The 17,078-nt window shown below is 33.3% G+C and overlaps 1 protein-coding gene across 2 annotated transcripts in view; it reads left to right on the top strand.

The window, feature by feature from the left end:
• Positions 1–5,918: 5,918 nt before the first annotated feature.
• LOC106660839 overlaps positions 5,919–17,078 on the top strand; it is a 251,418-nt gene continuing 240,258 nt past the window's right edge. For both annotated transcript variants that reach the window (XM_014383817.2, XM_014383816.2), the window contains exon 1: positions 5,919–6,237. In XM_014383817.2, coding sequence (XP_014239303.1) covers positions 6,179–6,237 — 59 coding nt within the window. In that variant the 5' untranslated portion in view covers positions 5,919–6,178. The remainder of the gene's footprint in view (positions 6,238–17,078) is intronic.

Here is a 17,078-nt window from a genome sequence, read left to right as displayed (position 1 = left end):
GTTTTGACTTCTGACTTGTGCAGAGCCTCTCATGGCGAACCGGGGTCAAACTTTGGTATTATCCATACCACTGCCGAAGTTAGGCTCAAGGGGCTATCAACAACAAGTTCAATCCATCCTCCAACGCAAACAATTTTAACTTACGCACATTCACTCTCTCGCTCATTCCTAAATACACATTTTCTCATCTTCATACTTTTAGGGACGAATATTGAGTACTCCATTATCTTTTACCTGGCCTAGTCTAAATGAGGGCCGATGGGTACTTGATATTCCGCCATGGCGCTCTTGGACTTGACACACACATTCTCGCATATAAATACTTTATCAAGCATCAGTTAAAACTATTATCATTAAGCTTAACGTAGACGGTAATAAGATTACCAGAAAAAAAAGAAAAAAGAAATCGAAATAAGGAACCCAAAGATTTGATACTGTTCTAAAAACCCAAAAATACGCATGCATTCCTAGATCAAAACCCATTCACACTCTCACTCATTCTGAAATATATTCTTTTCTATTTACATACCATTCACTCAATAAGGATGGTGGCGTACTCGATATTTACCCATCACTCTTTACACTTATTATACAATTAATCTGATTGAAGGTACTTAATATACCACCATCAGCCCCGTTACACTATATATTCATGCCAATAAATACATTCACTCAACACACGCCAAGTATATAACACTATCAGCACTGTATACAATAAAACAACCTTGTTTCCTCCAAAAAGGGAAACTGAAGACCTAGATACTTCCTTCCGTGCTCGAGCACGATTCTTATATCAGGCGGTATTCCTTACTCGCTCCCTACATGGAGCCAAGGAATGACACATTCAAAGAGATTGAGCAACAATCCTTTGCCCAAAAGTGTCCACGTGTCAACCAAGTAGTGCCAATTCTGGGATTAGGATGATCCTTGTTCTGCGGTTTTGACTCCCTTGGGGCCATCTGTCTATCGTGCTCTTATTGCGGATGAACTTCTTGGACGATCCAGTCCATTGACGCTGCCATATTATTTATTATTCGTTTAGGGACAGCGGGTCGGATCGCAATAGTAAGGTCCAGGTACAAGACAACCGTTTTAGTGAGAAACTCCAACACAACCATGACGAGGGATCCACCGAGAATCTCTCCTTTATCTCTCAACGCAGTCATTTTATGCTTTAATGGGGTATATGTCACTAATTCGTGGTTTTGTTTGTCTATATTTGCGAACTTTAAAATATTTCCAAATTTTTATTCATTGTCAGCTTGGATAATAAAGGATTTATTTGACATTAATTTTAGTTAATTATTATATACTTTTCAAATCGTGAATGCAGTGTTTGGTTTAATATCAAACATACAAGTTGGCTGTATGATCACTAATATTTATTGTTTATTAGCAAATCGTAGTTGTGTTCAGAGAGAAAGCTGCATATTTACCTTTTCATTCTGGTTTAGGCACACCACCGGATTATTAAATCTCAAAGAAAAGCTTGATACGCATTTTTCCCCAGCAAGGATTTTCATTCAACTGTATTTCGGGTTTCGCAGACGGGAGGTCAAACCACAAAGGAAAACTTTTCGAATTCGAATTGAAAATGACAAGGGCAACGAATCGCAATCGAATTTGTACGTGAAACACGATTTTCGGAAGACCTCACATGCCCTCAGCATGTATTATAGAATGGATCTTTCCTAGTATTACCTCACTTCCAGGCTAAAGCCAGGTTAAACCAGGAAACAAAAACTAAATAAAAGTACAGAGAAAAATACACTGAACTAGTTTATTAATGTAACGTAAAACGCGGAATATTTATGTTGGAACTTGATTTGTTGTTCTCGATGCCACACTAATACAAATGTGTTAGACACAACTGTAGTAAATAAAAATCAACAACCAAACAAGAATCTTAAATTTTTTAAATGTACAAATCATAGTAATAACATAACAAATAAATTACAATTAAGATTTTTTAGTTGAGATAAAAAAGTCAATGGCACGAGCGGGATTCGAACCCACGGTCTTCGGCTAGATACGCCGCTGCTCTACCACTTCGAATCCCGCTCGTGCCATTGACTTTTCTATCTCAACTAAAAAACCTTAATTAATTGTAATGTATTAATTGGTCAAGCGGACCACGAAATTAGTGAAACTAATGAATTAAAATGAAGTATACTTCACTAAAGCTCTCCGGGGCCATTTCATTTGTCTCCGAGAATCCAATCCGATTACACGACATTTGAAAAATGGCAAAAAGGAGGGAAAATTCAAAAGGTGGGGTTGAGATGAGAAGTTGATGTTCGAGTGGATCGAGGTCACGATAGCTCAAGTGGTAGAGCAGCGCCGTATCTAGCCGAAGATCGTGGGTTCGAATCCCGCTCGTGCCATTGACTTTTTTTTATCTCAACTAAAAAACCTTAATTAATTGTAATCTATTAATTGGTCAAGCGGACCACAAAATTAGTGAACATAGCTATTGTGTATTTGTACGTTGAATATATCATCTGCTTGCATTTCAGGTTTTCTTTTGTCTGCTCCTCAATAAAATTATAAATTACAAATATACAAATGGTTTCTCAACATGAAAATATTTTTCAAAAGTTTAATAACTCAGATGGATTTAGATCACAAGAAGGTACAGGGGTAGGAGTATTCGGTCCTGCAACCAAATACACAGAACCCATGGGAAAATAAACCGGTATCTTCCAAGGTGAGGTCCACGCAGTCGAGAGTTGTACTCATTTCAACTTCACTAAAGGGCACAAAAACAAGAACATAGCTATCACGTCAAAGAGCCAAGCAGCCATCCGAGCTCTAAGCTCAAACATCTTTAGTTCAAAGATGGTGTTGAACTGAAAAACCAAATTAAACATATTATCAGACAGAAGGATAAAATAAATTGAGGGAACAACGGAATTCACTAATTGGACCCAAACAATCCAAGAACCTCTTAGCAAATTTCGGAAGGAAAGAAGTGATAGAATGTATCAAAGGAAGCAGGAAAAAACTGCGAATCCTAAGAGGATTGCTAACAGGACACTGCAAACTAAATGAACATTTAAAGAAGATTCGAATAATCCAAAAGGCACATGCCGAAAGAGGCAGAGGGGACACCAACACACCTATTAACAAACAGTAGTGCTACACTTGCCCGCTGAATTTGAAACCACTGAAACCGGGCCTACTAATCAAGTTCCTTGATGAAATAGGACTCACCGATGTGCTACAGGCACAGAACTGGGAATACAATAGGTCTTAAAAGGCGCAGTATATTTCACCCCGACTAATACATCTACATCTTATTAATCTTTAATTAAATTGTCACTTCCTTTTTTGATAATAAGAGAAGTATTAGAGATGATCATGCTAAGTACCTAGTACTTTTAATAACGTCGAATCAGTCAACTTATTTGACTTAATTTGTCTTAAATTAAACACGCCGTCGGAAAGTCATGTCTAATTGCCTTACTTGTTTAGTTATTATTTCCCAAATAAAGTGAACTCTTTTAAATAAAGTTTTGAGCAAAAAATGTAGCTGATTTAATTATATAATGCTCTTACCCGATAATAGACTCCCGAAGATTCTTGCCGGGCAGATTATAGATAAAAAAATGCATTGGTTTAAGGAAATAAAGCGGCATATCATGCAGCTTAACTGGACATGTCTTTAAACCGGAACAAAATCGGCAGAGTTGAACTGTGGTGGGGTTTGAGGCTAAGTTAGACGGTTCATTTGTGACACTATAAAGAGACAACATTGCCCAGATATAGCAAATTCTGACACTTCCCACTAAATAGAAAGCTCCTATTCAAATTCTCAAATTATTATTTCGTTCGGGCATTTCGTTACCCTTTGATAGCATGCAGTGGATAATTAAATGCCGAGAGGATCTCTTTAACTTAAATTACAAATACTTCAAAGAGTTGGGCATTAACTGTGAACCTTGTAGTGGTATAGGGTGACAGGATTTGGTCCAGTTCTAGGCGCCCGCTCGAAAATGGCTGCTGTAACGAAACAATATTTTGTAGATAAGGTTTTATTAATGGCAAGGATTGGACAGTGTTGGACAATTTCTCTAAACAGGCATATTTTCTTAAAGCCAAAATCAGAGGCACTTGATGAGGTTGGACCTTCTCTTTGCGGATTCCTCTGAGTAGATGAAAAGCTCATCTTCGACTTAAATATTTCGTATATGAACGTAGCAATGTATCCATTGTTATTGGCCACCTTTGTTCCACTATTATCATTTCTTGGCCACCTTTCTTTTTTGGCCCATCTCCTCATAGTTATTGTAAACATTTAATATAATATTATCTCTTTAATATGTAATGTACTATATTATTATTTACTTTTACTTTTATTATTTCCATTTACTTAATTTCGCTTTATTTTATTGATTGACTCGCCCCGAGGAATATCTAGTACTCTGGGGGTGAATGTGACCAGACTATATTTCTATCGAGTGTTGTGTTTGTGTTAATTAATTAATTTTTTTATATTTGTATATTTTTACGAGGGTGCAACAGCAGAGGTCATATAAACGTTCAGGGTGCCGGTGTTTTTGAATAAAAGCCCATTTGTAAGTATGTCGGGTTCAAACGCAGGGCCGCTGGATTCGAACCCCGGACCTTTACCTTACAGTGGTGAGCGCTGTGTCAACGCCTTGATTGAGTAGTATAACAGGACAGTAGAAGTAAGTTATTATGGAGAATGGAGAGGGTTCAACCCCGCCTCGAAGAATATCGAGTACTCTGGGGTAGCGAATGTGACCAGACATCTATGTTTGTAGTATACATATATATACAATATATATTTGTATGTATTGTATGTTTTTTTCCTATTCTGTACTTGACAACCATAGGTAAAAACGAGAGGCATTTTAGGATATCAACATGGAACACATTTAAAAGCAGAGAGACGGAAACCAGATTGAGATGCTCAAATGGCTGCAGTGTAAATCAAAATACGTGCGAAAGAAGAGAAAAAAGAAGGAAAACACGCAGAGGGCGATGACCTGATGATGTTTGTTGGCCCATAAGCTTCCCACTTTGTTATTATTATTATTTATTGAGTTATGTGAATTACAGGTTATCATAAATTCACTAGTTTTCGTGGTCCGCTTGACCAATTAATATTTTTCAATTAATTAAGGTTTTTAGTTGAGATAAAAAAGTCAGTGTCACGAGCGGGATTGAAAAATGGCAAAAAGGAGGGAAAATTCAAAAGGTGGGGTTAAGATGGGAAGTTAGTGTCCGAGTGGATCGAAGTCACGATAGCTCAAGTGGTAGAACAGCCGAAGGTCGTAGGTTCGAATCCCGCTCGTAACACTGACTTTTTTATCTCAACTAAAAACCTTAATTAATTGAAAGGTAATCATAAATAAGTGATGTACATTTTGCTAGTTATATTTCTACTGTTATCATTCAATTATGTTCTGTATATTACTGAAATTTATGATACAATTTTTGAAGAAAGTTAATATTCATTTGCAAATATTAATTATAAATACTTTGAAATGCTCAGAAGAAAATTTTTAGTTATTTAAGACTCCCTCAGATGTTTATCCTCCCTTTCTTGTTTTGTAATACACATTTCCGAATTATAAACTTAATTACATATTAAAGAATAAAGACATTTAGTAGTAGTAGTTATATCATGTACTTCTTGATTCATAAAGTGGCAAAACACCAGTCGGCGTATTTTGGGATAATTGTTCAGTGCTCGAATACAATACTTTTGTCATTCAAATATTATTCGGTCTTTAGGACGGAATCTCTCGTAGGTTCATGTCGCTGGAAATTGCAATTCCAAACGGACAGGAGACGGTATGAATGAATGGGCCGGGAGGAACGTTGAAAGGAAGAGTGGTTGAAAGTGGCATGGAAGGGGCTGCGCGGACCCGAGCCGGCGATAAGTGCCCTGTCAGTCCAACAGTGGCCGACTTCAGAGATACTTACGGACGGATTCACCTTCTGACACCGCAACCACGCCATATGGAGTGTCGGACCGTTTTTGCCAGTGTTGAGTGTGTCTGACAAGATTTGTGACTAATCGCGGATTACAGAAAAAACCGGCCGTTTAAAGTATTTTCTGTAGTGTTTTTGATTTTTTTTTTGTAGTGGTGGTTTTTTTATCGTCTGATTTTATATTTTTTTGGAAAAATAATTTACCGATATCAAGATGATGTCATTATACAGAACTATCAAGGGAGGAACGAACAAGCGGACCCGGGATAGAAGGTACGTCAAATATTATTTAAAATAATATTTCTAAAATTGCAAATTTAAAAAAAAATCTAATAAAATAGTAGTATCAATACATTAACTAAAAAGCAATTTTTTACGAATTTATAAAGATTGATCAAAACTTCATCAAAAGTAAAAAAATTTTCTACAATTTTTCAAAAAAAAAATTAATCAACAAATACAAAATTAATTGCACATCTGAACATATTTAATTTTACAAATAAGTCAGTTAATTTTAAGCTAATCTCAAAGTTCTCGCTTAATAAAAATATATAAATTCTTAAAATTTTCTTTCAACATCATTAATCATCAAAAAGTTTCGTATTACTACACTATAATTATACAAATAAAATGTTGACAGAGAAAATATTTGCTCTTCCAGATAGAAAATTAACTAATACTAGCTAGTAAAAATACAATTAATAAAATTCACCTTTTTGTAAAAATTTACGCTAAATTCATGATTATAAACAGATCAAAAATCTATACAAGATAGGATTAAAAGATAAAAAGTTTTCAAATTAGTCTATTAAAGGCTACATTAACTTAAAATCTTAAGCTGAATTATTTGAAGATCTTTTCTTCTTAAAAATTTTCTGAAAAGATTTAAAATTCCAATTCTAGTTAAAAAATTAAAAATTAATCAATGGTTTAAAATGTGGAGAAAGTAGAATAAGGTTGATAAACCAATAGAAAAAAGTCAAATATTGCAAATTTAACCATTTTTTTGTCTAAGGGATTCTTTCCATAGAGTAGCGGGATCCCCTTTGGATTGAAAAATAAATGTACAAAAAAATATATTTTTTCAATTGGACGTTATTTTCATATTCAATTCATTAGTTTTCGTGGTCCGGTTGACCAATTAATATTATTCAATTATTTATTATATTAGTTATTTTCATATTTGGAAATCGTATTTAGTAGATTAGTATTCAATTAATAACAGTATGTAATAATTTTTAATTGCTAGAAAAAATGGAAATATATATCTTCAATTTAACACTTTTTTTATAAATATTTTCGTCCGATTTTGAATAATTGTTGTCAAAAATGAAACTTTTTGAGTTTAATCTGCCAGTTTTAATGAAATCCGTGAACGTGAGTGATATAAAAAATTAGTCATTATTAATTTTCAACTTGCGTCTGTAGTTTTCTTCCTTACTGTACACCTGCATTACGAACAAGACTAAAAACCGAAGTACTTACTTTACAATTAATTAAACTTATCACTTAATTATTTTCCCCCCGGTTTCCCTCAGTGCCAAACTGTCAGCGGTGACAGAGCATTTATCGTATATCACCATGAGCTCCTGTTATTCGTGATGAATGATCGTGCATAACCATTCTGCTCACTCACTCCAATTATTACATTCACTCTCTACTTTTGTTAGAATCATCTGGCAGCAATATAAAATAAATTAAAACAGAGGTGAGAAAAAAAGAGAAAAGACTATTCGACTTCAACCTAATTTAAATTTTTACTTCAATTTAAACGTTTTGTAGTAAAATTCAATTCAATTTTGTGTTAAAATTACGAATTATAGGCTAATTTCAGAAGAAGGATTTTTCTCAAAATTTTTTCTTATTCAGTAGTTTCGTTCATTTCCATTTTCATTATTTACCACCGGTATGTGTATGTTAACATAACCAACCCCCAGTAAACCGATCAAAGTAATGGGAAGAATGATGCATGCTTGTTATAATCTCGAAACTAGGCACACTAAAGACCAGTAATGGTAAATTTTATGATTTCCAATGGCACTAAGAATTACAGTAACAATAAATGAATTATCTGAAATTAGGTTTAGATAGAGAAAGTCACGTCTTTGGAATGTAAAAATCAATGTGTTTTCTACAGTGTTACTAAATAAAATATTGATCAAATTGAAAAATTGGCTAAAAAACAATAAGGAGAAATATGTATAAAAGTTTTTTAAGATGAAATGGAGCTCCATGTATTCACATTACAGAGAAAAAATTAATATGAACATATGCAAAATTTTGATTCCTATGGTTTTCAGTGAGCTTAGCACCAGATCGAAAATAGGTCTTTTTCTAATTTTCATCACCTCTGATTTTTTTTAAAAAGTATCGATTGATATTCATTACTAGGAATCATAATGACAATCGTAAGCCTTTAGGGTAGATGTAAAATACGTAAAATACTTGAAAAAAACTTGAAATAAAATACAATACCATGAAATAAAATTTGAAATTTGACTAAAATATCATTTTGCTTTTTACTTTATTCCAACATATATGAAACTGCTCAAAGGGGAGATACGAAACATGAACATCAATAAAATGTTTACATAAAATATACTGAGTTAAGGGGGTTGTAACAAATTTTCGGGCTGAAAAACGCCATCATCATCACCATCATTTTTTAATATTAAATTAAAACTTTTTAATATTAAATTAAGAATAAAACTCCCACGATATTCTGGAAGGGTTTAATATAATGTTGTGAATTAAATTCTCTGGTGTACCTTGCCACATCTGTGTTGTTTAAGGACTTTCATATATATTCTGTGCCGAGACTATTATCCTTCAAAAAAGTTCCACCAACGATTTTGTTTAAATTTTGTAGAATATAATAGGCAAACAATCGCAATTTTTTTAAAGAACACAATGAGCAGACAAATAAATTTTTTGAATAAAAAAACGTTAATTGTTTGTCACACCTTTACATTGTACGAAAAATTTACGATTTATTATTATTAAAATCCCCTTGCTGCAAATTCGAAGTAGTTTAAGAAAAAATGTCAGAAATAGATATATTTTCAGAAAATGGTATAGAAAAATTACAATTTTCTTGCTTCAAAAATAAATGACCCGAAATAGGGCTGAAATGCGTTAAAATGGTTTGACACAGAAAGTAAGTACTCTTCTGTAAAAGAAATGCGTATCAAAACTATTATCCACCGAGTAGAAGTCAAGTTAAACATAAAAATAGAGAAACGAGCAATTCGTCTGAAAAACAGTTGCTACCCCCTTAAGCATACCACTATAATCTTCAAGAAATTTGTAGTGAAAGTTTTGGAGAATATACATTCCGGTTTGGACACCACTTCCTCTCGAACCTATGTTCTCGGGATAAACAAATATTACCTTGCTAGTTCCATTTATGCATTTCATCCCCTAGTACAGGGGATGGTTAGATTTCGACTTAATTAACTTTTAAAAGAAATTAAGGAACTAATTTTTCCTGTTCCCTAACCGTTTCGTTGGCAACTTAGCTAATTTGGTTCATCGAATTTTGTGACTCCAAAAAAACGTGAGTTTGCTCCTAAATTTTCTAACCAGAATGACTGCCTTCTTTTCTCTGATTTCTTAAAATTAGCATCTATTCCCATGCATTATGAACCCAGTTTCTTATTTCAATACCTCACCAAAATTATGATTAACAGCAGTGGAGAAGTACTAGTGTCAAATGGTAAAATGATTTCCCCAAGATCTTTATGCACAAATACTTTTGAAAAGTCAATTTGTTAAAAGAATGCGTGGAATGACTTCAATTACTGCCGGGCAATTAGTTCCGATTCGGAGAAGAAAGCGGTTTTGTGTCTAGATTCCCGCGCCAATATGGAAAGAGGTTTGATGTAAATCGTCCTCCCATTAGAAAAGAACAAGGCTGACTTTTACCAAACGTCAGTCTCACTGTTAAATGGCAAAGCGTGAGTGCTGAAAGCGGCTAATTTGCTCGCGGATTAGACCCATCGTCGCATTCCCACAGCATTTTCGATAAGGAATCTATCTTTTTGTCTCAGATACACGGACTTTATTGAAAAACAAAACCGCTCTTTGACGAAAAGTCTCACAAATTATTTACGGCTTTCATACGCGTTAATTATTTTCAATTCGAAACGTCACTTCAGCACAGTTTACGCGACCGTGATCACGACCGATTTTCAATTTTGAACAGCTGAAAGTTAGAAATAATTGAATATCGCCGTTGTAGGGTTGACCGTAAATAAACCATTAACGCCGAGCATGATAATCGCATTTGGGACATTATTTCATTCACAAACCAATGCAATTTAACCTTGATACCAATTTCATATGACACTAAAATAATTGAAAAGTGTGAAAAGAGGTCGCATGGAAACACACAAAAAAGTATACAATCCTCCATTCTTACAAGATTTCTATGCTTTTTTGTATAGTTTTTGTTACACCCGAGTCGATTATACTGCTCAGAATTGAAAGAGAAGAACCTAGAACCTAATTTTATTTTTGAAACCCTCAAGCATAAAAGGGACGAGGAAGCTACTAGAATAGCAAACCTCTGAGTATGGTAGAGATGGTCAATCATCATCTATTTTTTCTGAATATAATACTAGGAAATAGAAAATTTGGAGAGTCTAATTTACTCATTTATTACTGAAAGAGAAATTTGCTAATACTTTTACCTACTCTTATACAGACCGTTAAACAATTCTATATACATGTTTTAATTAATAAATAATAACTAAATCGATTTAAAAAAAATAGCATTTCATATTTTTAAAGTATTGGCAATTTGTTCTTACAAGTAAATTGTAGTTTTAAATAATATATTTTACCTTGTTACCGTGGGTTGACATTAAAATTAACATGAATTTTTTTTTTTAATTCTTCAAAATTTTTTTCTACAACCTTGTTTTTGAAATGGTTTATAGCTTGCAGGTCCTTTATATATAAATAATAATTTCACATCCTCGTACCAAAATTGCTTTTAATATTTTCAGTTTGTTTAATGTTTCACCCTCGTCAGTACATTCAATTTATATGTATTTTTTAAAAATCGGCATCTAATCACAACTCGAAAATAAATTAAAAATTGTCTGATAACAATTGAATATCACAGTTACCCGTAAGTAATCGTGTACGAGCATGATAATCGCTTTTCGCCCATTATTACGCACACGACACCATGGAATTTAAGAACCTTGAATCCAATTACAAATAAGAGTTGTAATATAATTGAAAAACTGTGAAACGTGAAAAGTACAACTACATTATGACACCATGCTAAATTAAAAAAGGAAAAAAAAGGAAAGAATGAAAACGAAAGGTCAATTCGCCATTCTTTGTTAGATGTTTACGTTTCGAAGATAACACATTGAAAATTACAAGTTATTGACAATTAATTATTGTTGATCTTAATATTAATCCTGTCCTCCTTCTTGCAATATTACCATTATTAAATTTCTTTAAAAAAAATTATTTTTATTAAAAACAAATTTGCCTTTTTTTCAATGTGTCAAATTTCAATGTGTTTTGTTAATGGAATATATTCAAAGTATTACAATTTTTTTCCAAATTTATTTTCTTTTATACCTGTTTTGTTTTTGTTGTATTAATAATGAGGATAATTGAATATTTTATTATTTTAAAATTCAAATTAACAATTACATTTTGTCCAAATTGAAATGAAATTTAGACCATTAAACATAATAAAATTTCAGATCTTACTAACCTTATAGATTATAAATTATTACTTTTATTGTTAAAATAGATTAAAAATAGGAAATTTTTTTACATATTTTTATCTCTGTACGATATGAGAATTGCGCTTGAGCACGCTAGTGAGTCTTTGGGTCCTCTATTTTGAATTTTGGTTTGTGTTTCGGTTTTTCCACATTGAGAGTATTTATTAGAGTGAATGTGTAGTGTGAAAGGACCGAGGTCTGCGTATTGAGTACCACATCGACTCTTAATTAGATGATTTTTTATAGTTTAATGTGTGATGGAGGAATATCGAACACAGTAATTCCGTGAATGGTATGTAAAAAGGAATGAATTTAAGAATGGATGAGAGCGTGAATAAGTTTGAATCTTGAAGCGCCTCGGCATTGCAATAATGAGTTGGAACAGTTCAATGAGGAACTGTCAGTGAAGACGGACCCATTAAAAGTGACCCTGTGCCAGTTCAGCACGAGTTCACTGACTCGCAGACCAATACCCATCATCAAATCCAGACACTAGATTGGTGAAGCCGATCTCATTGTTCTTCCTAGGATAGGATAGTAGGCTATGTAGTTTCTAGTTGCAATGCCTTATATATACCTTGCTAGATGTAATTACTGTAATTAAAGTCATATCTATTCATATCTGTTGGTGTATGTATGGGCATATACTGCAGGGCCGAGGTTATCTAAATCAATCAATTTGTCTGCATTATGAGTATAATATTATAACAATGCTAAATCGATCGTGGGAATGTCTTGCCTGATGTTTATTAAAAGTTAATTACCTGAGAGATAAATTAAAACTTTGTAATTATAACCAGAACCAAGTTTTGTTTGCAATGAAAATTTACAAAAATAAATATGCTATTCAGGGTGTTTGACACATAATGTTGCATGTTTGCAAAGTTTTGTGCTGAGTTTGAACAGTGGCTTTTGATGATGAGGTGAGGCATACGTGAAAAACAAATAATGGACAATTATAATTTGTTGGTGATTTTGGAAAGAGAAGAATATCGTAATGTTCCGCGGTAAAACTAAACAAGCCCAACTATTCACCAATTTTTCATTGTATATTAGAAACAAATCAACAAGTTCAACAAACACACAATCAACAAGGTTCCACGCACTCAAGAGAAAAAAATATGGGGTTGACATTAAAGTGTTGGGTGTGATACCATATATGAAACTTAGAGAGTTGATTACGTATTCAATTTTTACGCCAAAAATTATGGGGATTACAATTTAACATTTTGTTCTACCTATTTTAGACTTGAATAAAGTGATGTGTTTGAGACACCGTACTTATACTGAGGTCTTGTTCGTAAAGAACAGAAATTAGGCGGATCGGGGTAATTATGAATAATTTTTTATATTGATTTGGTTGATTTTGTAACTACAGTCTAAGTACAACTGTTCTACTTAATTTAAATTTCATTATAACCCTTTTCTTATTTTCTTAATTCACATTTTTAAATATCAACGTAAGGTTTTGGTTGAAATACAAAAGTTATTGTCACGAGAGGATTCGAACCCACGACCTTCGGCTAGATACGCCGCTGCTCTAACCACTTGAGCTATCGTGACTTTGATCCACTCGGACACCAACTCCCCATCTCAACCTAGAACCTTTGAAATTTTCCTTCCATTTGCAATTTTTCAACCACAACCTTACATAAAAAGTTTAATTAATTGAAAGAAGTAATTTGGTCAATATACCACTCAATTATAAGAGATTTAATAAAAAAAACTATGTTAAGCATTTAACATTTTGTTCTAGCTACTTTAGATTTGACATGACACAGATGTGACATGTTTGAGCACCGTACTTATACTAAAGTGAAACAGTAACAACAATGAACAGCGAAATTAGGCGGGTCGGGATGATTATGGTTGATTTTTTTAACTGTAGACTAAGCACAACTATTCTACTTAATTTAAATTTTATTATAACTCATTTCTTATTTTCTTAATTCACATTTCTTAAATTTCAACATAAAAAACTATGTTAGCTCTTTATTGTTTTTCAGTGAGTTACATAAAACAACAATTGAGGATTATGGTATGATTTTATAACTGTATCTAGAATGAAATCTTGAAAGCAGCTTACGAAACTCTTCATTCCAGGCTAATGTTTTCTGAAAACAAAATCGGAAAAATCAAGATCTTTCATCGAGGATGCTCATGTTCTCATACTTCACAAAAAAAGCCATCAATGGAATCATGATTTTCTCACGTCCATCTAGTTTATGTAACACTGGGCGCGTTTTTGTTCTTATAGATTATTTAGCTTATACACTGAATCACGATCATCTACATAACTCTCTTCCACTTTCATCCCCAGGCGTAGGGTCGTGTTGTTTTAAGCACAAAGCCGGCCGCCTCGAGGCAGGCAGGGGGTTACACAACGCTAAGTAGCTCCTTTCTTCGCCGTCGTGACAGTAAACCAGGCCCATTTTTGTAAATGGGATGAAGTCCTGTATACGCCCGATGAAGTCGAAAACGTACGTAAAAACAACATGAATTGACAGGCTGAATCTGGGACAATTTCGTTTTATTAACATTACCTGCTGGAATTTCTGGACGGCGAATTTGCATGAACTCAGATTCAATCTCATAGACTTTCACTAAAAGACTTCTTGGAACGATTAGACCCTAGTTCTCTATACAAAACTTGTTAAATTAAGCTTTTGTGTCCTCTTATGCTTATCTTGCTAATGATATACGATGCATAAAATATTTATACATAACAAAAAAAATATCACGCCCTGTTAGTGATTTTCCCATTATCATAGATGGTTCATATTTGACGATTATGAAAGAAACTTTCTACATATGAAGGCGTTATGCTAATAAAACCATTGTCCCTCAGTTTCATCATCGATTCTGAGGAGATACACTATACCTTCAAAACAGAAACGAATTTTGAGTAAATTTATTTCTAAATATATTAATTTAAGAATTAATCCATATAATGCTTGTATGTAAAGAAAAAAAATGATCGAAAGTTTTTAATACTTTTTAAAAGGATAGTTCCTACTCACAGTAAGTTGTTTTGCAACGATCCGGATTTCGAGCCTTTTAGCTCATCATCAGGTTGAAGGACTTCTACAACCACGTCTCTCGACATGAAATGCCAAAGTGAACCGCTGATACCTCCGCCAACGCAACGTTCCAATTATCAGCTGATTTTTTACGCTCAATTTGAACGTGCGAAACGCGGAAATTATAACACAAATAAATATTAGAATAATAAATACTTAATATTACTATAAATTACTATAAAAATAATAACAATTAAAATAATTAGATTAATTATTTGGATGTTTGATATTATTTATGTACATATTTAAAATGGGAGGTAGATCAAAATCTGTTATATTATTAATGCATTTATCACCATGTTCAATTTTACATTTTTTAATTTCAAATTTCTCAAACCAATCTAGTTCTTTCCCTTTGTTGAAACTATGTAACACTCTTGTATTTAAATTTGAATTGAAATTATGTTTTGTTTCTTTTAGATGGTCCTTAAATTCCGAAAATTTGCTCGATTTAGGCAAGTGTTCTTTTACTCTTGTTTTTATTTCTCTACCGCTTTGTCCTATATATTTAATATCACAATCATTACAATTGAGTTGGTAAACCCCACTTTTTGCCAAGTTGTCTACTTTGTCTTTAGGTTTTGAGAGGATGTTTTTAAGTGAACCCGTACTTCTAAAAGCTATTCTAAAACCTTCTTGTTTAAAAATTTTACTAACTTTTTGCGATAATTCACCAATGTATGGCAAACAACGGAAACCTACTGATTCATTTGTGGTGGGGTGACTGAGTCCTATTGTTGATTCGTTTAAAGTTAATTTTTTTATTCTTTTAACTAGCAACCTATCAATAAATATTTCTTGATACCCGTTGTTTTTTGCTAAGGTTTTAATAGTTTTTAATTCTTTTTTATAGTTATCAGGTGTTAGCGGAAGTTTTAACATCCGGTCTCTGAGCCAAATGAAACCAGCAGCCTTTTGGGACCATGGGTGGGAAGAATCCGCTGGTATCATAGTGTCTGTAGTTGTGGGTTTTCTATATACGTCTATTTCTATTAGGTTATTTATTATGGACAGTTTTAGGTCTAAAAAGTTCAAACAGCCATCTTTGCCAATTTCCAATGTAAAATTTATATTACGGTGTAGAGAATTAATTAGTTGTAGGAATTCTTTGTTAGCTTCTAATGTTCCCGACCATATGCATAAAATATCGTCTACATATTGAATGTTTTTATGTAGTTAAGTCCACGAAGATTAAGATGGTTGATTATATGCAAAGATTACGAATAAAACTTTCAAAATGTTTAGATTTTTTTTGTACTATACGTTTTTTTCCTCGGCAAATTGAAGACGATTAATATACATACATGTTAATAAAACTTAGTGAACATGAGAACAACTGAGGTGTTGCAGTTGATGAATTAAACATGCAGAGCATCTCTGGTACAAAGGCGTTCATTAAAATGCATATAAACTCTAATTACAAATGGGAGAAAGCTTGGAGATTTAACAAAACTTCTTCTAACATGGCCCTAATGCTCCAAGTTTTACATTTTATGCACAGATTTAAAGAAAAATATACTGCTTAAACATGAGTGTATTGTCTCCTAAGTCGTACCTATCTGTTACTTCTGAGTAAGACAGGGCACGAGTCCTCCCATAAGTGTGCATTCTTGGACGAAATGTACTGCTGACATTCTTATCCAGAAATGTTTTTTGTTCATCTTTTCTGACGATACAGCAGTCCTTTTTCCTACATAAAGATCCAGTGACCACATACAGAAACCTTCAAAACCATTTGTAGTGCCTCGTCGTTTGGTCCAAAAAGTGAAAAATGAAAATAAATTTTATCTTCCCACTAAGACTTTAAGACAATATTTCACTACCAACTGTTTACTTCACCTGAATTCACTACCCTCATTCGAACAGGTACGTTTCAAGAAACGTCACCTGGATAAACGACTTATTTGGAATCCGCACACAACAATAAAACGAAACGAACTAATCACCTACACATACAATCCAGAATTCCACTTAAGAAAATATTGGTTTTTACCATGGTCTTAAAACCTTCACTTATGGTAGGACCTCTGGGGGTCAACCAAGCATTCCATCGCATTAAACCTCACCCTACACCAAGAACTTCACCCTTTTTTCCATAAGTAGTGAAAACCTTTTATCAAAAATTCCATCATTCCCTTTCCACACATCCCAATGCCCTCCAGCTCAGTTCCACTATCATCCCGGATAATCCTCCCCGTCAAATGAAACACCATTGGCGACATGGTGGCCTATGTAGTGACGAAGAAAATTGAAAAAGTGAAATTATTTATTTTTTGTATTG

Source organism: Cimex lectularius, unplaced genomic scaffold (assembly GCF_000648675.2).
Source record: "Cimex lectularius strain Harlan isolate CLEC.00 unplaced genomic scaffold, Clec_2.1 scaffold96, whole genome shotgun sequence".
NCBI lineage: Eukaryota > Metazoa > Arthropoda > Insecta > Hemiptera > Cimicidae > Cimex > Cimex lectularius.
Note: the sequence above shows the minus strand (reverse complement) of the source record. Positions and strands in the feature narration are given on the sequence as shown.